The following is a 21,861-nucleotide window of genomic DNA, read 5'->3' on the forward strand; positions in this document are numbered from 1 at the left end:
AAATGGACACACATGGATAAATACTTAGAAACCCTTATTTAGGCCAGATGATGTTACACCTGATCAACACCAAAAAAGTCTCTGAATCAAATTTTAAGGCTAGACAGAACCCACTGACTACAAAATTACCCAAAGATTTAGCAGACACACCCCTAAATCTAAAAGCCAGAGAGGCACGTGGCTCTGACCTAATCAGACTTCCAGTGCTGAGATTTGATCCCCCTGACCTACAGACCCCTTTGCTTTAAAAAGGAAAAGGAAGATTGTGCCCTGCCATCTTCTTTCTAGATAATAATCCTGATTTACAAGAGTGGGGGGGGGGCTATAGGCAGCAGCCTGAGGAAGATCAGGATTTCAACACACAACACGAACCAGAGCAAAACAGCAGAGATTTGATTGTAAGGGTGTTACAAAGAAAGAGAGGTCCCAACAAGAAAGATGAGATGAGAGATCACACAGAACTGACAACCATATGCAAAACACAGAGTGAAAGAAAGAAAGAGGGGAAAAAAATGTGTGTTTGGATGTGTGTGCCTGCAAAAGCATCTTACCGCAACGTGCAGCACACATCCAAACTCAGTGCAGGAAAAGAATTTGCAGACCAAAAAACTGCAATGGTGAATAGACAGCACAGCTACATCATAAAGTAAATAAAGAAACCCAAAGCTGAAGAGTGTTTTACCGAGGAGGTCTAGATCAGAGAAACAGTATCTTACTGATGTGGTCTATGTCAAAGTAACAGGATCTTACTGACTGATATGTTGCTCTGATATAGACCTCTTCGGTAAGACCCTGTTTTTCTGATATAGACCATGTCAGTAAGATCTTGTTACTCTGATATGGACCATGAATAACAGGATCTTACTGACATGGTCTATATCCGAGCAACAAGGTATTGCTGAAGAAGGCTATGTCAAAGCAGCAGGGTTTTACTGGTAACAAATGTAAAGCTAAAAATTCAATAAACTGATCATTTTAGCCAATATGCTTGATTGTAATTGTTAGTTATTAGTCAAATATGGCAGTCAAGTTGTCAACTGGTCATTTTTTACAATACAATTTACAGTCTTAAATAATATATATAGAAAACAAACCACTGAAAGAACAAAAGAAGACATACACACAGTGTGTATTATTATACCAAGGGAATAACAGTTCACATATACACAATAGTGCTGTTATTGCCAGTAACATTACGATACGATATGTATCACAATATGAGCATCGCAACACAATATGATGCCTAATAGTTATACAAACTATTTTTATTAAGGTAAATGTTACTTAACAACAATACATGAATAAACAAATAACACAATCAATATGGAGAGTACATTTAAAAAGTACCAAAATTAATATTTTTAAAATTATTCCTGAATATACCCAATAGCTTCTAACCTCCCACTAACTGTGAATATTATTAGAACTCATAAATGTTGAAACACTTGCAATTATATCAAATTTTTCTACCCACGTTTACCCAAATGTCAGCTTTAAATGTTGACTGCTTTTCCAGTTGTTTTTTTCTAGACAAAAATACATTTATTTTTCCTAAAGCCACTTGATTTTTTTCTTCTTGAGGTGGCACCTGCAGCATGTTATAAATACTGCACTTAAAATGGAACGCATCAGTTTCATACCGGGTAAAGAATATAAACGGTCATAAAAATCAATACAGCCATGACTGTATTGGTTCACGTATCCTAAAGAGTGTATTCACAATATATTGCTGTATCGATATGTTACACATACAAGCACACACAGTGTGTTATGCCAGGGGAAAACAGCTGTGCATTACAGAGCAAGGAAGGAATCCATCAGCAACACTGCAACATCTAAAATGGTTTTTTTTCAGATGAGATCCCTGGCCATACCGTGTGTATATGTCTGTGTGTGTCTGCAGACAAATTGCTATATCCAAAATAAAGTTATTTCCTTCTTGAGTGTGCATTCTTATAACAGTGGTAGGAACAGTGTGTATCTGTTTTACGATTGCTCTTTTTCTTGGCTTTACTTTACCCGTGTAGTTCAATCTCTACCTCAGTAGTTCAATTTCTACTTCACTAATCTTTGAAGGGCCAAATAAATTTTCCAGTATAGGGAACCCACAATCAAAATGGTAGTTAAATACTCTGCACAGATTCAGGGTGCTCTCATTAAAGCAGCGACAGTAAATGTTGTGTTGCAGAAACCTCAGCCAAAGCACAGAATACTGCATCATCTCAGTTTCTCCATCTCAGAGGAGGTGCAGATAAGAGTGGAAATCCAGCGGTAGCTTTAACAGCAATACCCGTTAACAATGTGTTAGCTCCCTCTGCCTCCCGCCACATGCCTGAACACTAATCGAGTCTTAACACTTGTGTGTTGTTAACACACAGTGGTGCCCACAATACACGTCAGTTCCCTCAGCGATCTACTCCACTCTACAGTACATTATGTCAAACTAGCCAGCAATTTGGGATTCCAGTGGGGAACAATGGGCATCGCTAGCAAGAAATCCCTACTTGCATATGGATGTAGTAATCAATGGTGTTCATAATATGACAGGCTTGGTGACTCTTGATATTGACTTAGTGAGACTTGGTATTGGGTCTCAGACAAATTCTGAAAGATTCAACCCAGGATGCCCTCAGACCTACAGGTGTATCCCCTCGTTCCTGGTTCAACTCTGAGCTCGAGTGTCTCGTTTCAGGATGCAGGCATCCTCTCCAGATGGCGGACAGAGAAAGTCACGGGGAGGCGGGGATGGGGTGTGGGGGGTCGATTTGGACGAGGCGAGCGATGGCCTGTCCCTGGCTGTATCCGGATGTCTCCGTCCAATTCTCTCCCAGGGAGCAGCTGCTGGGGCAGGATGCGGCGGCGTGTGGTGACCGACGTCACAGCCGTGCGCATGGCTCGCCCGCGTCCACTGAGCCAGTGCACGCTGCCAGCTATGGAGGGCCAAGCTGAACGCCCACCATTCCAACAGAAGGGGGATGAGACTGTACATGTTGTAAATGCCAGAAGGTTCTGTGCATTCGAAGCCAAGTTTAAAACGCATATGGGCAGGTCATATATTCCATTTGTGCTTATAAGGAAAATATATTAAAACTCTACCTTTTCTAATGTTATTCTTGATTTAATTATATAATGATTATATTCAGAAAAGGCACTAATATCAACATGGTTAAACAACAGACCGTTGTATTTATAGGAATTAGGACTGTGTGTGCCGAGCACTAACTCACACTGTCGAGCAAAACAGCAGTGCAGAAACGTCAGCCATAACAAGCGCGGAAAGAATGGCGTCAGCGCTGAGGTTTGGAAGTTGTCCAAGAGATGTTCCAGGCCAAAACCTCACTACATGGCCACGCGACACATCCCAGCTCATAGAAAACTGCACACAAACATTGCCGAACAAAAACCGCCATTTTTTAAAAAGTGCCTCAGTTTTACTGCATGTTTTATCGTTACTTTGTGTAATGAAGTACCCTTGGCAGTATGCATTAGTTAACTTTCCACCATATGTGGCAATGGATTATGGGTTATATTTGAGCGTTGTTTTTTTTTTTTTCTTTTTTTTTTTTTAAAGTGCTGCACTCAAATCACTCCACTTGAAAAATTCAATCCGGCATTATTTAAATGCTGTATTACTATGGCTGCAACTGTAACTTACGCCCTCTAACCATGATGCTGATCCGACACTGTTTCCTGTTTACTGGCAACAGGTGCACGGGGCCACAAATCTACAGATTCTGTAGGTTTGTTTCCAATCAATGGGTGAACCGATGGGAAAAACTATTTTGCCAAACCATTTTTTTTTACTTGGCAAGAAATGAGACAGATGCCATACCTTCATCGTCCTTAATAGCATAGTTATCTCTTTGTACTATTATTCCAACTGAATTACTATGACAACGATGTTAGCATGAGAGAGAGAGAGACAGACACTCTGTGCCTCGACAGTCCTTGGCCATGAGAGGGTCTAAAATGTACAGCTGTTGTGGTAATACATGCAGGTCTGAACATACAACTTCACAAACTTCCACTACTCCACTCACCTGCAGAAACTGTTACCCAGTGCCTCTGCAATTCCTGACCTTCCAAACTGCAGCAGTGCCATCTGAGCCAAAACGGATCATCCTACACAGCATCGACTGCAGGAGTTGCGGTTTCAAGAGGTAGTTGCGGAGACTGTTAGAGCTAAAATAACTGTCTGCACATAACTGTCAGCAGTCAGTCAAAGACAGACAGACGAAATATGAAAGGTAATACTCATCGAGGAACCGAATCTCAAATTGCTGGCATCAGCCTTGGACAAAAATGCTCCTTGATGAACAAAAATGGCCATTCGGATGTGGCAATCTCACTGAGGGTGAAAAGACAGCAAACTTCAACCAAATGGGAAAAAGATGGATGAAAGAAAAGCTATGTTTGAAACTCTGCACACTCTACCATAACAAAGATCAAGGTATACAATACATTCACCAAGACAGGTATATAGACAGCCTCATGGTGGATATGAATACTGAGCTTGCACACATGATCACCATTACACAGCCAACACAGCACAGCTATTGTGCAAGCACAGGTGCTATTGTCTCAGTGCAAACACTAAATGTGATGAAACAGGACATGGAGTTTGATATATGTGCACGTGCATGTGGCTGTGTATGTGCTATGTTGGCCACGGATAGCTCAGCGTGTACGTGTTCATGTGCAAGAGAGAGACAATGGCTTACTGTGGGTAATCGGCGCATCAGCTTCAAGTGGAAAGCCTGGTGACATCCTCTGCGCCCACCGCTCTCTCTCACACACACACACACAACCACTAATTATGTTCCTCCTCAGTCTAAAGAAGGAGGACAGAGTGGAAGAGCTGATTGCTCTTCAGCTCTTCCCCTGAAGGGGGGTGGGGGTACATCTGGGCATCAAGCTTGGCAAGTCAGCAGCAGAGTCCACCAACTGCAGTGTCTCCTCCCTTTTCAATCTGGCAAACCTTCCTAGAAAGCTCTACCACCCAAACCCTCTACAATAGTTATACACTGTACACAAGCACCAAGCGCAGATGATCCTAACCAAATGTACCTCAGAAAGCAAAAACGAAACAAAACTCTTCTGGTACATCAACTGTTCTCCAAGAAGAAGCTCATTTCCTGATCCCTTGTGAAGAGACTATGAAGGGCCATGACACAAAATGTCATTCATTCCAAAGATCAAAAACAGCTGTAACTGGAGAGAAACCCTCAGGTGGATAAGGTCTGCATGTAAAACCAGGAAACAACAATATTATTTACTGTAAAGACTAAATCTTTGCAAGAAATGTAATGGAGGTAACCAGTGATTACCTCTCTTCCAGTATATTCATAATTAGCAGCTTCTGTAACATCACAGTAAAATTAGCTACTTCAGTAAACCATTCAAATGTGGAAGAGCTTTAAAGTCATTAACATTTAAATAAAGTCTGTTAATTTCTAGTGAATATTCAGCATTTACTCTCAAATATTACAGATAGATTTAAACATCTTTTATACTGAAGTGTGTTGAAGTGGCAGTTAACGCAAGCCAACATGTTAATGGTCACCCATTTCAGAGTATTAATCATGCACCGTGCAAGAGGATTTCATAAATGATATGATTCTGACTTGAGTTTGTCTGGAGCTCCAATAAGAACTTGCCATACAAACACTAGAGCCACTTGGATGTAACTCGGGTTTTACCAACAGAACACAGGATTTACATTAGTATGTGCTACGGTGTTTAATGGGTGTGATCTCATCCAAAAGACATCTCTCGATCAACACTGGCCTGTCACACTCACAGCAATTCCTGGCTGGGTATTAAATGAACACAAGTGAAATCTCTGAATTATTTATAGTATGTATCTTGGAAAGAGGTTCAACCCAGTCAAACCTTGTTTATAAAAGAACAGGAATACTCACCTATAATATGGATGACACCAGGTGTTTCAATGGAGGCACATAGTACATAGAGGGACATGGAGAAGCATGAAAAAAACCTCATTATTTCAAAATATATTTTACCTACTGGCACACTGGGATCACTAACAAGTGTTCTTAACCTCTTGGTCAGGTGAATGCTGATGTAAATAAATGAATTTTGATGAGTGTATGTAAGATCCGTCTATTATACCAGTTATATAAATTACACAATGTCGTCATTAATTGCTTTGTTCATCAGAGCAAACCTACCTTAAGTGAGTGGGTTTACAATGTTGGGTTACAACACTGCAATTTTTAGCTCCCAACAATGATGGACCAGCTAAACAATAGCAGCAGAACTTGACAGGTTTAGGTGCGTTTGGGAGCTGGAATGTTACAAATATTGGACTGGGAAGATGTTCTGTACATCTGAGATCAGAGGTTCATCAGAAAAGAGCCATGGACATTGGTTCCTGACACACATTAACATGTATACCTCCAAAGAGTTCATACCTCAGAAGGATTCAACTACTCCATCTCTCCGTTCCTGTGTGGGTATCTCTGTGGTCTGTGTCTCTGTATGTGTCTATCTGCTCAAGTTTACCACAGCAGTCCTCTCTCTCTGTTGCATAACACTCGACCTCCCACCCACCCACACACCCACGCATCTGCTGCATCTCTCAATGGACACACACACACACACACACACACACACACACACACACACACACACACAAATATGCACACGCACACATACGCAACATAAAACAACATATGTGATAATATGCAAAATGGGTTAAAGATATTCTCTAGTCTTGCTGCTGGTCTGAAAAGGCAATGCTGCAGTAGTACAGTGCGTTCTGAAGTGCCAGAGGGTTTGACGCACTGCTCACTGCGATCCAAGCTTTGCTCTGAGTTAAGGACATGCGCTAAGGCCTCGCTGAGTTTCGAATTTCTCCTGTTCTCTTTCTTTCTGCCTCAATCTCTCAGCTCCCTCTCACCAGCTCTCTGGAGACGAATTTGAAGAGAACGCCAACGTAGAGCTCCTAATTCTCCTCTCTCCCGCCGACCTACTCCACCTACCCACTCACACACAGAATTTTAGAGAAGGCCGATTCCCACATCACACTGAAAGATCTTTCTCAAGCTCTCAGATCTGATCCAAGAAAAAAAAAATGCAAGGGAGTAACACCACAATTCTTTCATTTGATTGGTTAGAGCATCTCCTGTTTGACTCTTTGAACCAGTCCTTCTGATTCCCAAATGTCCGTGAGAACAAACAGGCAAACAGACTCATTCTTTCTGCAAACATGTAAGGAAAATTAACATTATGCCTTTAATTTTATTAGCAAAGAACAAGAGATAAATGCAGTTAAATGCGCCATTAGAGAGATATCTTACAATATTTAACTGGGTCAACTTATCAATATACAAAAATAACTATGTGCTACTGTGACAAGTCATTTTCTAAGCTCAAAGAAAATTACTTTAAATGTTTCCTCAATCATGTCATGTTTACTCTAGAGAAAGAAGTTTGCACTAATCGAAGTAAACAATTACATGTGTATTGTAAAAACTGCTTTGTACTGCTTGTCTCTATGTGACCAAAGACAAATTCCTTTCATGTGTGAACATATATGACCAGTAGAGCCTGATTCTGGTTCCTGTGTGCAGAACTAATCACAAATAACTTTATGGCCTGCATTTCTACTGATGCTGATATAATTACAACCTGGACTCACTTCTAATACAAGTTAAAATGATATAAATTAAACTATATTAACAGAATCATCATCATCATCATCATCATCAAATGCCATACTCAGTAGCTGAACAATATATAATAAAAGCACCTTTAAATTCACCTGTTCAGGCAAATGATTACAGGATGAAAGACCTCTTCATCCATTTGACTGGCTTAGTGCAGCCATGCAACTTAATTGGGCTAAGTTGATGGTTTATCTTATAGGGCCTACTACAGCAATATACTAAACAGTGGTCTTCCAAATGTCATTTAAGATGGGCGTGTACATTTAGTCAGTCGCATTCTGTTCATGTAGCCTGTAAGTACATTTATCTTATTCTTTATCACTTAGAAATAACCACAGATAGGAATGATTAAGGGAATGGTTGACTTACTGAGAATTCAATAAGCCAAGTAAAAGTAGAAGTCAACTAAATGTAGTTTAACAAAAAAAAAAAAAAAAAGAGAGAGACCAAATTGATGAATGAATAAAAAAGGTCAACAACTGAAAAACTATGGACCAAGATTTAAATGATCACAATAAATGATTATATCAGTTATGGACCCAGTGCGAAGTGGCACTTGTCCCATCCTACATGATCTGTACAAACTTTGCTTCCACACTTCAATCACATGCATCTTGCTGCATTTTAGCTTCTGAAAGACAAACTGCTCCTGTTCCTTCACTAGGCAGTGACAGTTCAGAAAGGCCCACTTGAACACACCACAAATCGAGGATACTTCCTGTGAAACAACCAGCTAATATAGCTCAGGTGGCACAGAAAGTGCATGGTGAATTTCTACAAAACTCAAATCTCCCCACTGCTGATGGCAGCAGTTTTCATGCCAGCTCTGGTCACTGCCAAAAACAGCAGGGGCTGGTGGCCACCAGCACCAGCGCCGCTGCAGAAAACTCCCGCACGGATCTCGGGCAAGTTTCCGGGCCCCTGAGGCTCTTGACCCACCTTCCCACCTCACACTCATCAGAGGCAGCAGAAAGGCAGAACAAGCTGACATAAGCGCCCCTGGATTTCAGAGCTGCTCTGCTTAGAATCGATGGGCTGAGGGGGTAGTCCTTCAGTGCCCTGGAACTGCAGAGTATTTAGTAAGCAGGAAAATGATGCATTGACTGCTGATGCAGGGAAAGTCCAAACGGAATGATGTTGGTTTCATCACTCTTAATTTGATGGGCAGAAGAGTGCATGCAGGGGAAAGGAGTGTTCAGAAACCTTTTATGTGATGCCAACCAGACTGATCTATGAATGTGAGTGATTTCCAACCATGCACAAATCCCTCCGATTTGCACTGAAAGCCCAGTTGAAAGGAATCTAGACAGGTTTCTGAGAGTGCCTCAGCTCCAATGACTCCCAGTAAGGACATCCCTGCATACCAAACACACTAGTAAATGTCCCCTGGGAAAGATGTGGGCACAGGAAGGAATGGAAAAGGTATTGAGAATTCAGTGTGTACTTCTAAAATCTGATGAGCTCAAAGCCGTAATGGGAATCAGGCCTGCCAGTTTGGGGGTGTTTTTTAAAAGGTATCAGTAAACAAAGGTAATTACAAATCATAAGCCTTGTTTGTACACTAGCTATTGCACATCGGTGCTCAGAAAACATTAGGAGAAATTCTTTATGCTTTTTCAGATGAAAATGATTCTTAGCAGCAGATTGCTCTGGCTTGTCAGCAGAGTCTATGGAATCTTACATACACAACAGAGCTAAAAGCCATGTGCTAGCATTCCAGCACACCTGACTAAACCGTCAGTGCTGCCTTTCTCTACAAGGATGCACACACGTCCACACTTGTTAGGCTGGGTGGACCCCTGCCTGGCCAAAGAGGACATGACATCAAAAAAGAGAGACCAATGAGGTGGCATTTAAAGGGTGGCTACACGAGTACTGCCGCATTCTGATGACCTTCGTCTCTTGGCATCACCATAGTAACCATGCAATTAAACTGGAGAGGGAAAGGAAATGTGTGCTTTTGTTATAAATATGAATGATCAACAAAACTGGCTGGGACCCTCTTCCATTAAGCCTGCAAGTAGACCAAGGCTTGTGGTCATAATTTAAAAAGCTGTGGAGGTTCTTAAAAAATTAACGATGGTGTTTTTTTATTGTGGTATTTTTGTCTTTTTTTGCAAGCAAATATTATGCAACATGCCATTTTGTTTACAGCCACACAAAGCTGCTAGAAGGGATATGCGGCAGTACACCCTAAGAACGTTCCCTTTCTTACTTCTTATGTAACACAAAAGCATTTTTACCCGTGGGATTTTTTTTTTTTCGAGGTACAAATAAAATGCAAGCAACTTCCTAATCAGCAGTCACTCTGGCTTGTACCACGTGTGTCAGTTATGTGGCTGCTGTTGGTTGGGTACAGAAGCCACAGTTCTAATTTGGGACTGCATTCTCCCTTGTGTACAATTGTATTTCATTGTACCCACAGACACTGTACCATGAACTACCTGGGGGATGTTCCTGCAGCTTTTTAGAGCTGTAAAAAGCTACAGGCACAAATAAAGACCACCAGGGACTGTGTGTGGAAGAGCCTCTCAACGTTCTGCTCAAAGAAGGGGACTGAAACGGAGATAACTGATTTATTTTGCAGTGGGGTCAGACAACCCCTGCCTCTCCGCTGCACTTTTGAGGAGCACAGGAAGTGGTGAAGTAAACAGAAATATCACATTACAGGCCCACACCATTAGTGGCTGTTTTATTCTCATCAGCTTCATGAGCAAAGCCTTATTAAAAAGCACTGATCTCAGCACAGTGATAATCAGCAGACACTACCACTCCCCCAGATACACCAGATTCTCTGGTACTGCCACTGTGGCAAACAGCATCTGAGACCTATAAATATCCATCCACTGCAGAACGCTGGAGAGTGACCCTGAGAGTGCATCATGTCATGCGAGAACCTCTTTAATCACTGACTCTTTGTATATGATCACAAATTCTGTGCAAGCTAGCTGTGAGGGCACATGGATGTATGAGACAGTGGCATTGTTTAAATGAGAAGGAATACATGACGTTTAAAAAAGAAAAAAAATCCTGCATCTGCCAGACATTCTGCATGAGCAGTGCTATACTACAAACAGTGCTAGCAGGTTACTGGGAGTCCAAAGAAGCTTTTTGTGCACGTCACTGTCGCACCATTACAGGAGAACAAAGCGAAGGCTGGAGTGTGAAAACTCACAGTAAGGTGCCAAACACGGGCAAGTGTTTCTCCAGCTGCCTCCGCGAAACGTGCTCTTGTCTGGCTGAAGGGGAGGGCATAACGGGAGAGGCAGAGGCAAGTGTGCTCTTGCTTGGCTAAAGGGGAGGGGCGAACAGCAGAATCAGGGGCGAGCACAGTGTCATGTGACTGAAGGGGAGGGGTTAATGCAGGAGGCAGGGGTGAGTGCAGAGGGGGTAACCGTGGCAGGCACCGAAACTAGTTAGCAAGCCATCCCCTAATCACAAACGTATTCTCTCCAGGCCAACTACAGCAGCAAACACCGTGACATGGCAACTATGCAGTCCCACTGCGGTGCTTGGGGAGTGCAGACACCAGAAAAACACCCAACGACTTTTCTGACCCACGTTATAACACAGCGTGGGCCGTTCAGCCTGCAAAATGTTGAGTGGCATGGTACTGAGGGCAAACACCCATGAGCATCACAGAAATCTACAAAGCATATAGTCCACACTCCACCTCCATGAGGTGCCCACGCAACAGTTGAAGAGCTTTTAGGATTCACACTGTACCTAATTTATTAAACTGAAGACCAGTGCAAAGAATGTACAAAATACAATGAATGTATAGGGTATAAAGATGACATATTAGTTTAACTATATTTGGATATTTTACCTCTAAGAAGTGAAGAAAATGAATCAAGGTTACTTGTTCCCATTTGGGAACTGTTCTCTACCTGCCAACAAAAGGCCTGAATATAGTATTAGTAGCATACAGCTAGCAATAACAGGCATCTATTAACTTTAAAAGGTATCTGTTAATTAACAGCCATCTGTTTACAACTTATCCACAAATGGTAACTGGTCATTACTGATATGAAGACTAAACTGGCTCAGGTTTCAGAGCAGCAGAGGTACTTGGGGATATGCTCAGACATGCCTTTTTAACATGTAACTAAAAGTGAGGCATGTGTGCAGGGGACATAATGTCGATTTTCTCAAATAAGCTGCAGAACCTGTATGTTATCCATCAATTGATGCTTGTATGTGAGTAGGGCTGATACAAAAAAAGCACCTGAACAGACACTGGTTGGACCATGCAGATAATAGCAAGGAATACATAAAAGTCTTTTTAGCACTTAACACATAACCTATAACCAAATTTAAAATCTCAATATGTTCATAAAAATCTGCTCATTTCACTCATCCACTAAGATCTAGGCCACTTTCAGATGGGGAGAGGAGAGCAAGGTACTAACTCAAAGGAAAAACGCAGTGTTTGTGACAAGAAGCCATGAGGGACAGCAGAGCACTCCAGGTGCATTCTAAACACATTAATCACATCCAGAATAAAAACACCCCATAGACACAGCTCAACACGCATTCTCCACCCCTCAAGCAAAGGACCAATGTAACGACAGGACACTCAAGTCGAAAGGACGACCTTGAAAGTTGAAGGCACTAACCCAAAAAAAAAAAAAAAAAAGTGTGACATAGCCCTGTTTTATAATTGTGATTAAGAGAGTCAATTTAATTTCTACAGGCACAAAGTCCCTAAATAGAGCATGTGACTCCAATTATCTTGTTCGAGAAGTCTCTGGCTGACTCCAGTGGTGTCACACTGCATCCTACCCCCCCCCCCCCCCCCCCCAATATGGCCCAATCCATTCCTCAAGGACTGTACCATCAGTGGGGGCCAGGGTGGTATCCAGCAGGAAAAGGCACCATAAAAACCCACCCCATCATCCCCAGTGCTGAGAGAGAATGAGAGAGAGCAAGAGAGAGAGAGAGAGAGAAATTGTGCAGATCTCCATGTCGAGGAGAACCAGGGTTCCTGGCAGGTTTCACTCCCAGCCCTGCTAAGCCTCCTCTCATGCCACAGGCCATCTGTTGCTCAGCAGCCCTGCAGGCACAAAAGATGAGCTCCAGCACGCTGGTCCAGATGCCCATCCGGCAGTACTCCCCAAGCACCAACACACTGCCTGACAGAAACTCCTCCCAAAACTCCAACATGCTGGTCAGATGCCTACAGGGCACAGCACAGTTCCAACAGGCATTCGCAACAGTATATTTCCATAGAGGACACATTCTTCACCTCACTACCCATTAAAATAATTTCTCAATTCATATTGTATACTAAAATCACAATGTTTTAAGCATTCAAAAAGAATCAAACATCATTACATTAGGGGTCATTCCAAAAGGGACAATATACTCTACAGTTCCTGGGAAAATGGATCAAAAACACCTCAACACAGCCTATAGAAGTGTCCAAAGCCTCATCAGAGTTGGCATCATCAGGAAAAAATCTGAAAACTGCTTCTGGCTACACTCAATACCAGGAACCCCTTGATCCTCACTTCACCACAGATTCCAACCCCTTCAGTGAGTGCAAAAGAACATGTGTGATCTCTCAAGATGGTGGTGGGGGGGGGGGGGGGGGAGTTGCCAACTCTGGCCTGTCAAACAAGTAAAAAGAGAGTGCTTTTGTCTTGCCAGAACAATAGTCTACATTCTCTTCTTCAGATAGGACATAGCATCAGATTTTCATTGCCATGGCACCAAGCTATGGAAAGAACCCCTCCCCACCCCCACCCCCGAAAGTGCCAACTGACCCTGTGACCTTTCAGACCCATGGCCTCCCCTTGACACCACCTCACCCAATACTCCATAAATGAGCCAGAGTCAAAGTTCAAGGTCAAAACTGAGCTAATTAGCCAGATCTTGCATGTGGCAAGAGGACCCATTTGAACAAAGGGCTTTTGATAACAAAATGTATGATGCAGAGCTGCACCACTGTCAAACACAGGAGACCAAGCGAGGACCAGGAGGATGATGCCTGAACAAAACAGATTAACATGCTAGGTCATTTCTGAGGCTCACTTTTACATCCCAGGCACAACTTGCATGCAATAATTACTGGAACTAAAAGCTTCTACGTAAGAACAGATCACCACAAGTCAAATGATTCCTGATTGCCTGTAAACAACGTGATAAAGCAGTATGTACCATAGTCTTTGGACAACCTGAACCAAAATGCCATTTTGCAATTATACTGTTACAAACTGGAAGCATGATATGAAACATTTTAAAACCACCGTAGAACCCTTGCTGTGTCACTGTTCAAGACTGGACTGCATTATACTGAAAAAAATTCTTCATGTTTGTTGGATCATGTAAATGCCATGATTAATTAAAACATTATAACATATTACAGAAATATCACAGCACATCATTTAACAGTCTGAAATATTAAAATATTTTTGTGGTTCATTTTACAAAGAATTTTATGGCAACTGCCATAAGTAGGATTGCATTAATCTTTCCACTCCATTCTGTGGTACTGTGGTGCCACTTTCAGGTCTGCCCACCCCTATTCAGCAGGTGAAATTAGTTCTGCTACATATTGGGAGAGCGAGTGAAAACCAACTACATTCAAACTAAATAAATGCTGATATACAGCCCAGTTAAGCAGACCTATTCACTTGGTATGTTTATGCCTGTAAAGTGTCAAGAGCATACTTAGTCCATTCAGAATTTCACTGTGACATCAGAAGGGAAATATCTAAGTGGTTAACGGGGGGCCAGTGAGTTTTACTTATGCTGGCAACATTTGTCATTAAGGAGAATGCTTTCTGGTCATCTTTTCTCTACCAAGCAGACATCACAAGCGTTGTGCTCCATTTAAAGATGCATAAGAAAGTGACCCTGCCACCTCTCCCACACAATGGAAGAGTTGGCTAACTGTCTTCTCACAGACCCCCAGCACAGATGGCGTATGGCACAGCTGGTCTCAAACCTTTTCAACATAAAATGTTGCAACAAGAAATGTTAACATTCGCTTGTCTTTGTATGTGCCATCAGTTTATGTGTAAGCAAATTAATGAGCAAAGAACATGAAAGGAATTAAAAGTCCTGACTACTAAAATGGCATTCATTTGCTGACTGCATAATAGCCCTCTTCCACTTAACATAAACTTAGCATAAACATATATGTCTAAAATTACAAATAAAATAAATTGCACCAGACTGTGGACAGCCATGAAGTTCTAAGCAATTCTGGGTAATGTTCTATAGCATTAAAAGAACTACATTAGAGTTTAATATTGTTAAACTATTAGAGTTCATTCAGGAGGTAGTCGGGGCAGATGTTCAATTATAGTATGTGGGTATCCACTTGGTAAATGATAAACCTACTGGACAAAGGGTCTAAAAAAAAAACAACAACAGATGTTCAAGCAAAAGGAGAGAAAATGAAGCAGCCCAATCAGAGCAGAGTGATTCTTCTTTCCTTTTTTTAAACTCCTGTTCTCTTCTGATCTTCAGTAAAACTATGAGCCTCTGGTTCCTAAGCAACAGGCACTCTGCTTTAATGCAGGACCACAGCAAAAGTCTGCAGTCCAGGCATACAGGTGGGTGTGTGCGCATGCACACAATCGCGCGTGCACACACACACCGTTTCTCCCTGTAACAGGCATACAAGCTTTGCTGCAGTGAAGAGTGTTGCATAGAGTCTATCTTGGACTGACGCATTAAAAGGTAATGCACAGCCACAGTAGAGTACAGCAGCAGTGTGTTTGAGATCCAGATCAGCACCACTCCAGTACACTCATTAATTTCAAAATACCAATTAAATATGACTGTCACAAACAAGGCCATGTTTAATCTCCAAAATCTTCATTCACCTCACAGACATTTTTTCTTCACAACAAAGCACAGGGGTGTGAACTTGAAAATTTTGTAACTTGTCAAAAACATTAATTTGGTAGCATGCCAGGAATTGACATTGTAAAGACCAAATAAAAAAACGAATGGGGAAAAAAAAGGGAAACAAATAAACCATGCATAATGATTTGTACCACTTATGACAACACAAAGGATATGCAAATTGCTCTGGCACCAATTTACTTTTCAGCCAACCTGTTTCAGAAAGCTGTGCTTTCAGTGTCAGAGGAGCAAACCTTTTACACAAAAGCCATAAGTAACCTAGTGAATAAAAACATTTGTGATTGCCTTGTAACGGCAGTTCTTGATGAAGAAAACAATAAAAAATAAACACTGTAAATGTACCGTAATATAGCTCATAATGTAAGAGATAAATGTTCTTTTTCATAATGATAATGTAAACACAACACAGCCATTCACTGCATATCCAAACAATATTGACTATGTATTTTTATTTTGGATGGTTTAATTAAAACTCCCTTTCCTGTAATAGACAGAAGGAACTGTTGGTGTCACTTAAAGCCAGGACTTATTACCATAGTAATGATATGCTAACGAAACAGGCTGGGTCCAGCAAATAAGTGGAAAGACCAGTTACAATTTTCCAGCTACTAGAAAGAAATGTTCATCATCACGTGTGTACGAAAAGCGCATGTGGCTACTGACACAGTTGAAATTGCAATGGATGAGTCAAGAATTACCAATACAACCATTAATCATGACCTCCTTGCTTTCTGTATTTTCTTTGCATATTCATTATGTAAATCCTAACACCCATTAACATGAATTTGGTGCTAGACTATGCAAATTCTGTGTACAAATTGCAACCATAGGTTGCAGCGGGCAAGAGCTACAAAGGTAGCTAACTCCCTGATAATCAACTTCCCTTTTCTAATAGATGCAACATGATGCTTGACTTTGATACGACAGTTGCACCTCAGTAAACCCTGTGAAACAAATCTGGTTGGGAAAGAAATGTCAGATAATTGAGACTGATACTTTAAACTATTTTCACACTATAAGGGACACAAATAACTGGCTTTCATACAATAAGCAGTTTTTCCCCAAAGCATTTCACCAGGTCATGTGATTGATTCTGTGCCTAACTGGCTGACTTGACTTACAAAGTTACTATATAGTTAAGAGGACCATGTGAATTTGCAATGCTAACTTGAGTCAGCATCTAACGTCAATAGTTTGTACTGTTCAGGGGACCTGAAGGGCTGTGATATAAAATTCCAGTGATATTGAAAGAAAACTATGGATCCTGTAGTTTCACTGGGATTGTGCAGTGCTGGTGGGGTTATAGTATCAGTTATAAAGTGTGATATAAAAATTAAAAAAAAAAAACACAGATTGTATCTCTGACTCCTTTGAAGGGTATAAATTACAATCCAGGCTGTTTTGCTCAAACCTACCAAAAGAAGACATCTAAAATCAACCCTTATGTAAATATTTTCTCAAAATGCAAATGTTATGTTTAATTAGAATATAGTTTATTAAACACTGCAAGAAACAGCTTTAGCCTAGTGCTAAAAGAATAAAGATATTTAAAGGCAAATAATTTATGCATGTAATTGTATTTGAGACTTTATCTGAAGGAATAAACTATATTTGCAATAATTAGATCTACAAACCTCACGTCTACAATCCAACACACTTACAAGACAAAGAGTCTTGGTGTGTTTCTTGTAGGAAGCTGGTCCTCTGTATACAGCATAAATTAGTAAAGGGCTTGACACGCACACCAATGTCCACTATCTCAAAAACACCCACAGCCTGCTTCCGCTGAGATGTAAAACCAAGCATCTCTCTCTTCACGAACCACTGATCATGGGCGACTGAATGACACGAGCGGTTCTTTCATTTTGCCCTGCATATATCATTACAAATTACCACAAGTCTTCACAACATTCGTAGCCTGACAAATATGAAAACTTTATTCCAATAAACAAATAAAATATAAAAAGGCTTAGGATATGTCTTATAAAGTCATGCAACATATGATGGTATATATCTTCTAAAAGTGTATTCAAATTATGTAAACCTTTTTGTTTATAAAACACACACACACATATATACATATATATATATATATATATATATATATATATATATATATATATATATATATATACATATACATATACATATATGTGTGTGTATATGTGTGTATATTATATTATATATATATATTACACATACATACACACACACAATAAAATTAAGCATGACGTTAAAGTATAAGAGTTGATTGTGTACCTCCTCCAAAGTGTCGCATAAAAATCTGTCATAAAGAACTCAAATAAGGAATTGTCACCCGAATCTTATTACTGAAAAAAATTTTAAAGCAGAGCCAGCAGGCAACGTTTGTTCTTTAACGAGCATCGGCTGTAGAGCTTAAGCAAGCATGTCCGTTTGTCCTTCAACAGCCTACCCTATTATGTTAGCAGTACAAGCAACAACACAACAGTTGAAAATGAAGGATCTTCCTTAGTCCACTTTTCCCTCTCTCGCTCTCTCTCTCTCACACACACACACACACAGAGAGATGCTGGATGAATAACAGACATGACGGTCACTTTGTGATTACTGTCCTTCGTCTAACGACAATGAACTGTTGGCGCCTGGTTCCAATTAATTGCGGCGGCTGAGACGACCTGGGCCCCCTCCCTTCCCCCTACGCGTACACAGTGCTTACCTTCAATGGAGATGACGTGCTCCCGGATCTGGTTCTGAAGGGCCAGGTCATCGATGCGCTCGATCAAGTCGTAGATTGCATAAATGTTCGGGTGGACGGACTCGAACCTATGGATTTCGGCTCTAATGGCTGCTGAGTTGGACAAAACAAACTGTGAGCCCGGCGGCCCGGGCTGAGCTGCAGGGCCCGATACAGTCCCAGATCCAAACTGTCCTGCCCCGGAACTCCCGGACGATCCGGACCCAAACTGTGGTGGAATGGGCTGGGGTACTGGGACCGGAGCGGGTACCGTGCCTGGGGTAGGCATGGCTGGCTGAGATTGCTGAGAGATACCAGAGACCGACACCGAGACCGGGACACTCGACTGGAAATTCATCGTTGTGGCTGAGGGAGACGAGAAACTACTCTAATAAAAGAAATACCCGTTAAGCGTTTGGGAATAACAAGACAAGTCGCTCAAAAGGAATCCGCAGCGCTCTGATCTAACAAAAACGGTGGAATATTTTGATGCATCAATAGTCAGTGTCCGTCTGAAACAATCCGCGCCTCTTGTTCATATTACCAAAACTTGATTGTGGAGCATTGTTCCTCTGTGACGGGGTCTTATGCCGTGTCTTGTCCTTGTTACAATGGATGTCTACCAACTGGACACACCTTTTCGAGCTACCCGCGCTGTTTTCTTACGAGCCGACTCGTTTTCTCTTTGCTTCCCTGTCAGAAGCACACGATGCGTGCGGTTATCGGAGTGCGCCCGGGTCCATTGACTGAATGCGACGTTTCTACACTCCCTAAAGTCATAAACCCGTTTGAATTCTCTTTGGCTCGAGAAGTCCCTCCCAGACCCCCACCTCCGTATGCTGCAACGTCACACATCACGCAACTGTGTTCGAAATGGGGGAGGGTTGCATTGGATTGGATATCTAACGAAGGACTAAAGCAACGTGCACATCATTTTGATTTTTGAACATTATGCAACCAAATATTCTATTCTGTTATTGCTTTGCAACCACCACACGCGCACACACAAAGGACATACGGGAGAATAAGCCAGAGATAAGCATATCGTGGCCCAGAAGTTGAGGTCAGAGGCAATGAATTAGTCACTTTGTAGATTGTATTCCTCCTCTTTTTAAATACTCATTAGCAAGGGAAGGCACATATATCCATGGCATAGCTACACCATACCGCCATAGCAGCTCTTCACTAGAAGGGGATATTTTATACTTTGTGTATTTGCAGAACCTTTATCCCCTACCATCTTCTCACATTATTTCACCTTATAAGACACTTCATGTTTGCAGAAAGACCATTCACTGTTTTACATGCTACTGCAGAACAGTAGCACACAAGCCAGAGAAAACCTTTTTCTTAAACATTAGTCATGTGACCCCCCCCCCCCCTTTTCGTAAATTGATGTGATTGGTTAGGATACAGAGCTTAGTGCTGGTTTTCCCTCCCTCCAGTGTGTTTTGAGATGTAAACTGCACATTGTGCCCCTCTGTTATGTTAACAGGCTGAAATGCAGGACAAGTTACAGCAGTATTCTTACACTCAAAAACAGAATTTTCATTGAAGAATAGAGTAATATATGATAAATGTGATAATTAAAATCCTGTTTATTTTAATTGTATATAATAACTAACTTGTTAAATAAAACGATTTGTCTTTAGTAACTAATAATGTATTAAACTTTTCACAGCTATACAATAATGGAAGACACCCACTGGTTTTGCCTAAAGTGTACATCTTCATGAAGCAATAGTTCACTCACCCCTTTTTAGAATGAATGAATGGTTTTTGTCAGCTTTTGTCAGCTGTGCCTTGTGAATGCAGAAGGAAGCACCCAGTGACCACCAGTCAAAACAAAAAAGGCACACCAGAGTGTTCAGTGTTTGTACTGACTTTTTTATGTGGTAAATGCTGTAGTATAACAGAAGTAGACTGGATATGAAAAATGCCATCTGCCATGATAATGATCTCCACAGCCGACAGACAGTAGTGCAGTAAGAGAATGTCTTTAGACTTCAGCTAAGGAACCGATACTCGGGCGTATGGGCCACAGTATCACCATCCACTCCTGATAACATACTATAATACGATGGGTCACACATTTCAGTGTAAAACATAACTTGGCTTTGCATAATGCAGGTCAACAGTGCCATACTGTTACACAATATGTTCCTCAGCAGAGCCTGAAGGGCTGTTCTCTCACTAGGTCTATGAAAACACTGGCATAATCCCAATCACGTTTTGTGTTCATGTTGAACTGACACTGATATGCTGTAAGGAAACCTCTAAATCATCAGCTGCTAAAATCAACCTCCAATAATAAAATATTCCAATACAATTTCATACATTTCGTAAAAGTTGTATTTGCACAATTTCATGACCATATCTTAAACTATAACTGCAGGAGCAGCTGAACTGCTATTAAAATACCTCTGATATAATTTTTTTTAATGTTTTTTAAAGAGTTACAGTAAAACTTATTAAAATTTATTAATTAAGAGATAAGGGAATTAATGTACTGTTAGACCTCAGAGGAGTTCCATTTCATGTTTTAAAATTGCCAAATTTCAATATATGACTGATGGTGGTTATTCACTGTGGACTATTTTGAATCATGTGGCAATTATGAATGAAATGTTTAATCTTTTTTCTTAGAGGCATTTGTTGATTCAACTCTGCTTTACTGAATTAGGCTTGATGTAGCTTTATTCAGATTTATAAGTCTTAAATCCTGGATGACATCTTAAATACTGGATCAAGAATAAAGAGCTTTGGGGATACTGGTGTGCCTGAAACACTGGACTGAAACACTGACTATTATGAAGAAAATTTAAGAAGAGTAACCTGATATTGTAAGTTTAAATGAGTTTATTCTATTTTTGCCTATATCCACACAGCCTTCTTTTTACATGACTTCTGTTTATATATATTTGTGTGCATCAGTGATGATTCCAAACATACAGAAATATATGGGAAACCTGCTAAAGTCTTCACAGGAGATATTTCAGATGCTTTTTTGTAATTTAAAATGTTGTGTTTCCATCTGCTGGTGACAGTTGGAGTTACATTATATATCACAACATTTTTCAGTGAAAATAAATTCTGTCTGGCAAGGACTTTTCTCTCATGCTCTCTTTGGCAATACGTATTCACTGTGTCGCCATAGCATAAATATATGTCCTTAATATACTGGCATTTCTAAAATAAAAATAAATAGCCTTTCTTGTAGTTTTTTTTTATCTACCAACACAAACTTTTTTTTTCTTCATGTTATTCTATGATTAATTTAAATGGCTCTATTTAAAACATGAACTTTTCATATGCCTTGGATAGTTCGATTTATAAATGGGATCATACATATGTTGTAATTTAAAATAAATATGAACAGAAACTGCATGAACTATTCCTTGAATAATAAATATGCCCTCATATACACAATATGCTTTTCTAACAAATTAATTATGTATAATTTTATGTATTTCATCATTTACATAATACTTCTAAAATCTCACTTTTTGGTGCTATACAGCCAGCTTTGTTGAAAGCAGTTTGTGAATCAATATACATGGAAAGGTTTTGTCT

The 21,861-nt window shown here is 40.6% G+C and overlaps 1 protein-coding gene across 3 annotated transcripts in view; it reads right to left on the reverse strand.

The window, feature by feature from the left end:
* agap3 (ArfGAP with GTPase domain, ankyrin repeat and PH domain 3) overlaps window positions 1-19,233 on the reverse strand; it is a 117,171-nt gene extending 97,938 nt beyond the window's left edge. The window contains exon 1 of one of the 3 annotated variants that reach the window (XM_035530598.2): window positions 18,271-19,233. In XM_035530598.2, coding sequence (XP_035386491.1) covers window positions 18,271-18,646 — 376 coding nt within the window. In that variant the 5' untranslated portion in view covers window positions 18,647-19,233. The remainder of the gene's footprint in view (window positions 1-18,270) is intronic. The other 2 variants (XM_081695739.1, XM_081695741.1) reach the window with 2 other exon arrangements.
* Window positions 19,234-21,861: the final 2,628 nt, after the last annotated feature.

This window comes from Electrophorus electricus, chromosome 14, assembly GCF_041902795.1.
Source record: "Electrophorus electricus isolate QZ-2024a chromosome 14, ASM4190279v1, whole genome shotgun sequence".
Classification (NCBI taxonomy): domain Eukaryota; kingdom Metazoa; phylum Chordata; class Actinopteri; order Gymnotiformes; family Gymnotidae; genus Electrophorus; species Electrophorus electricus.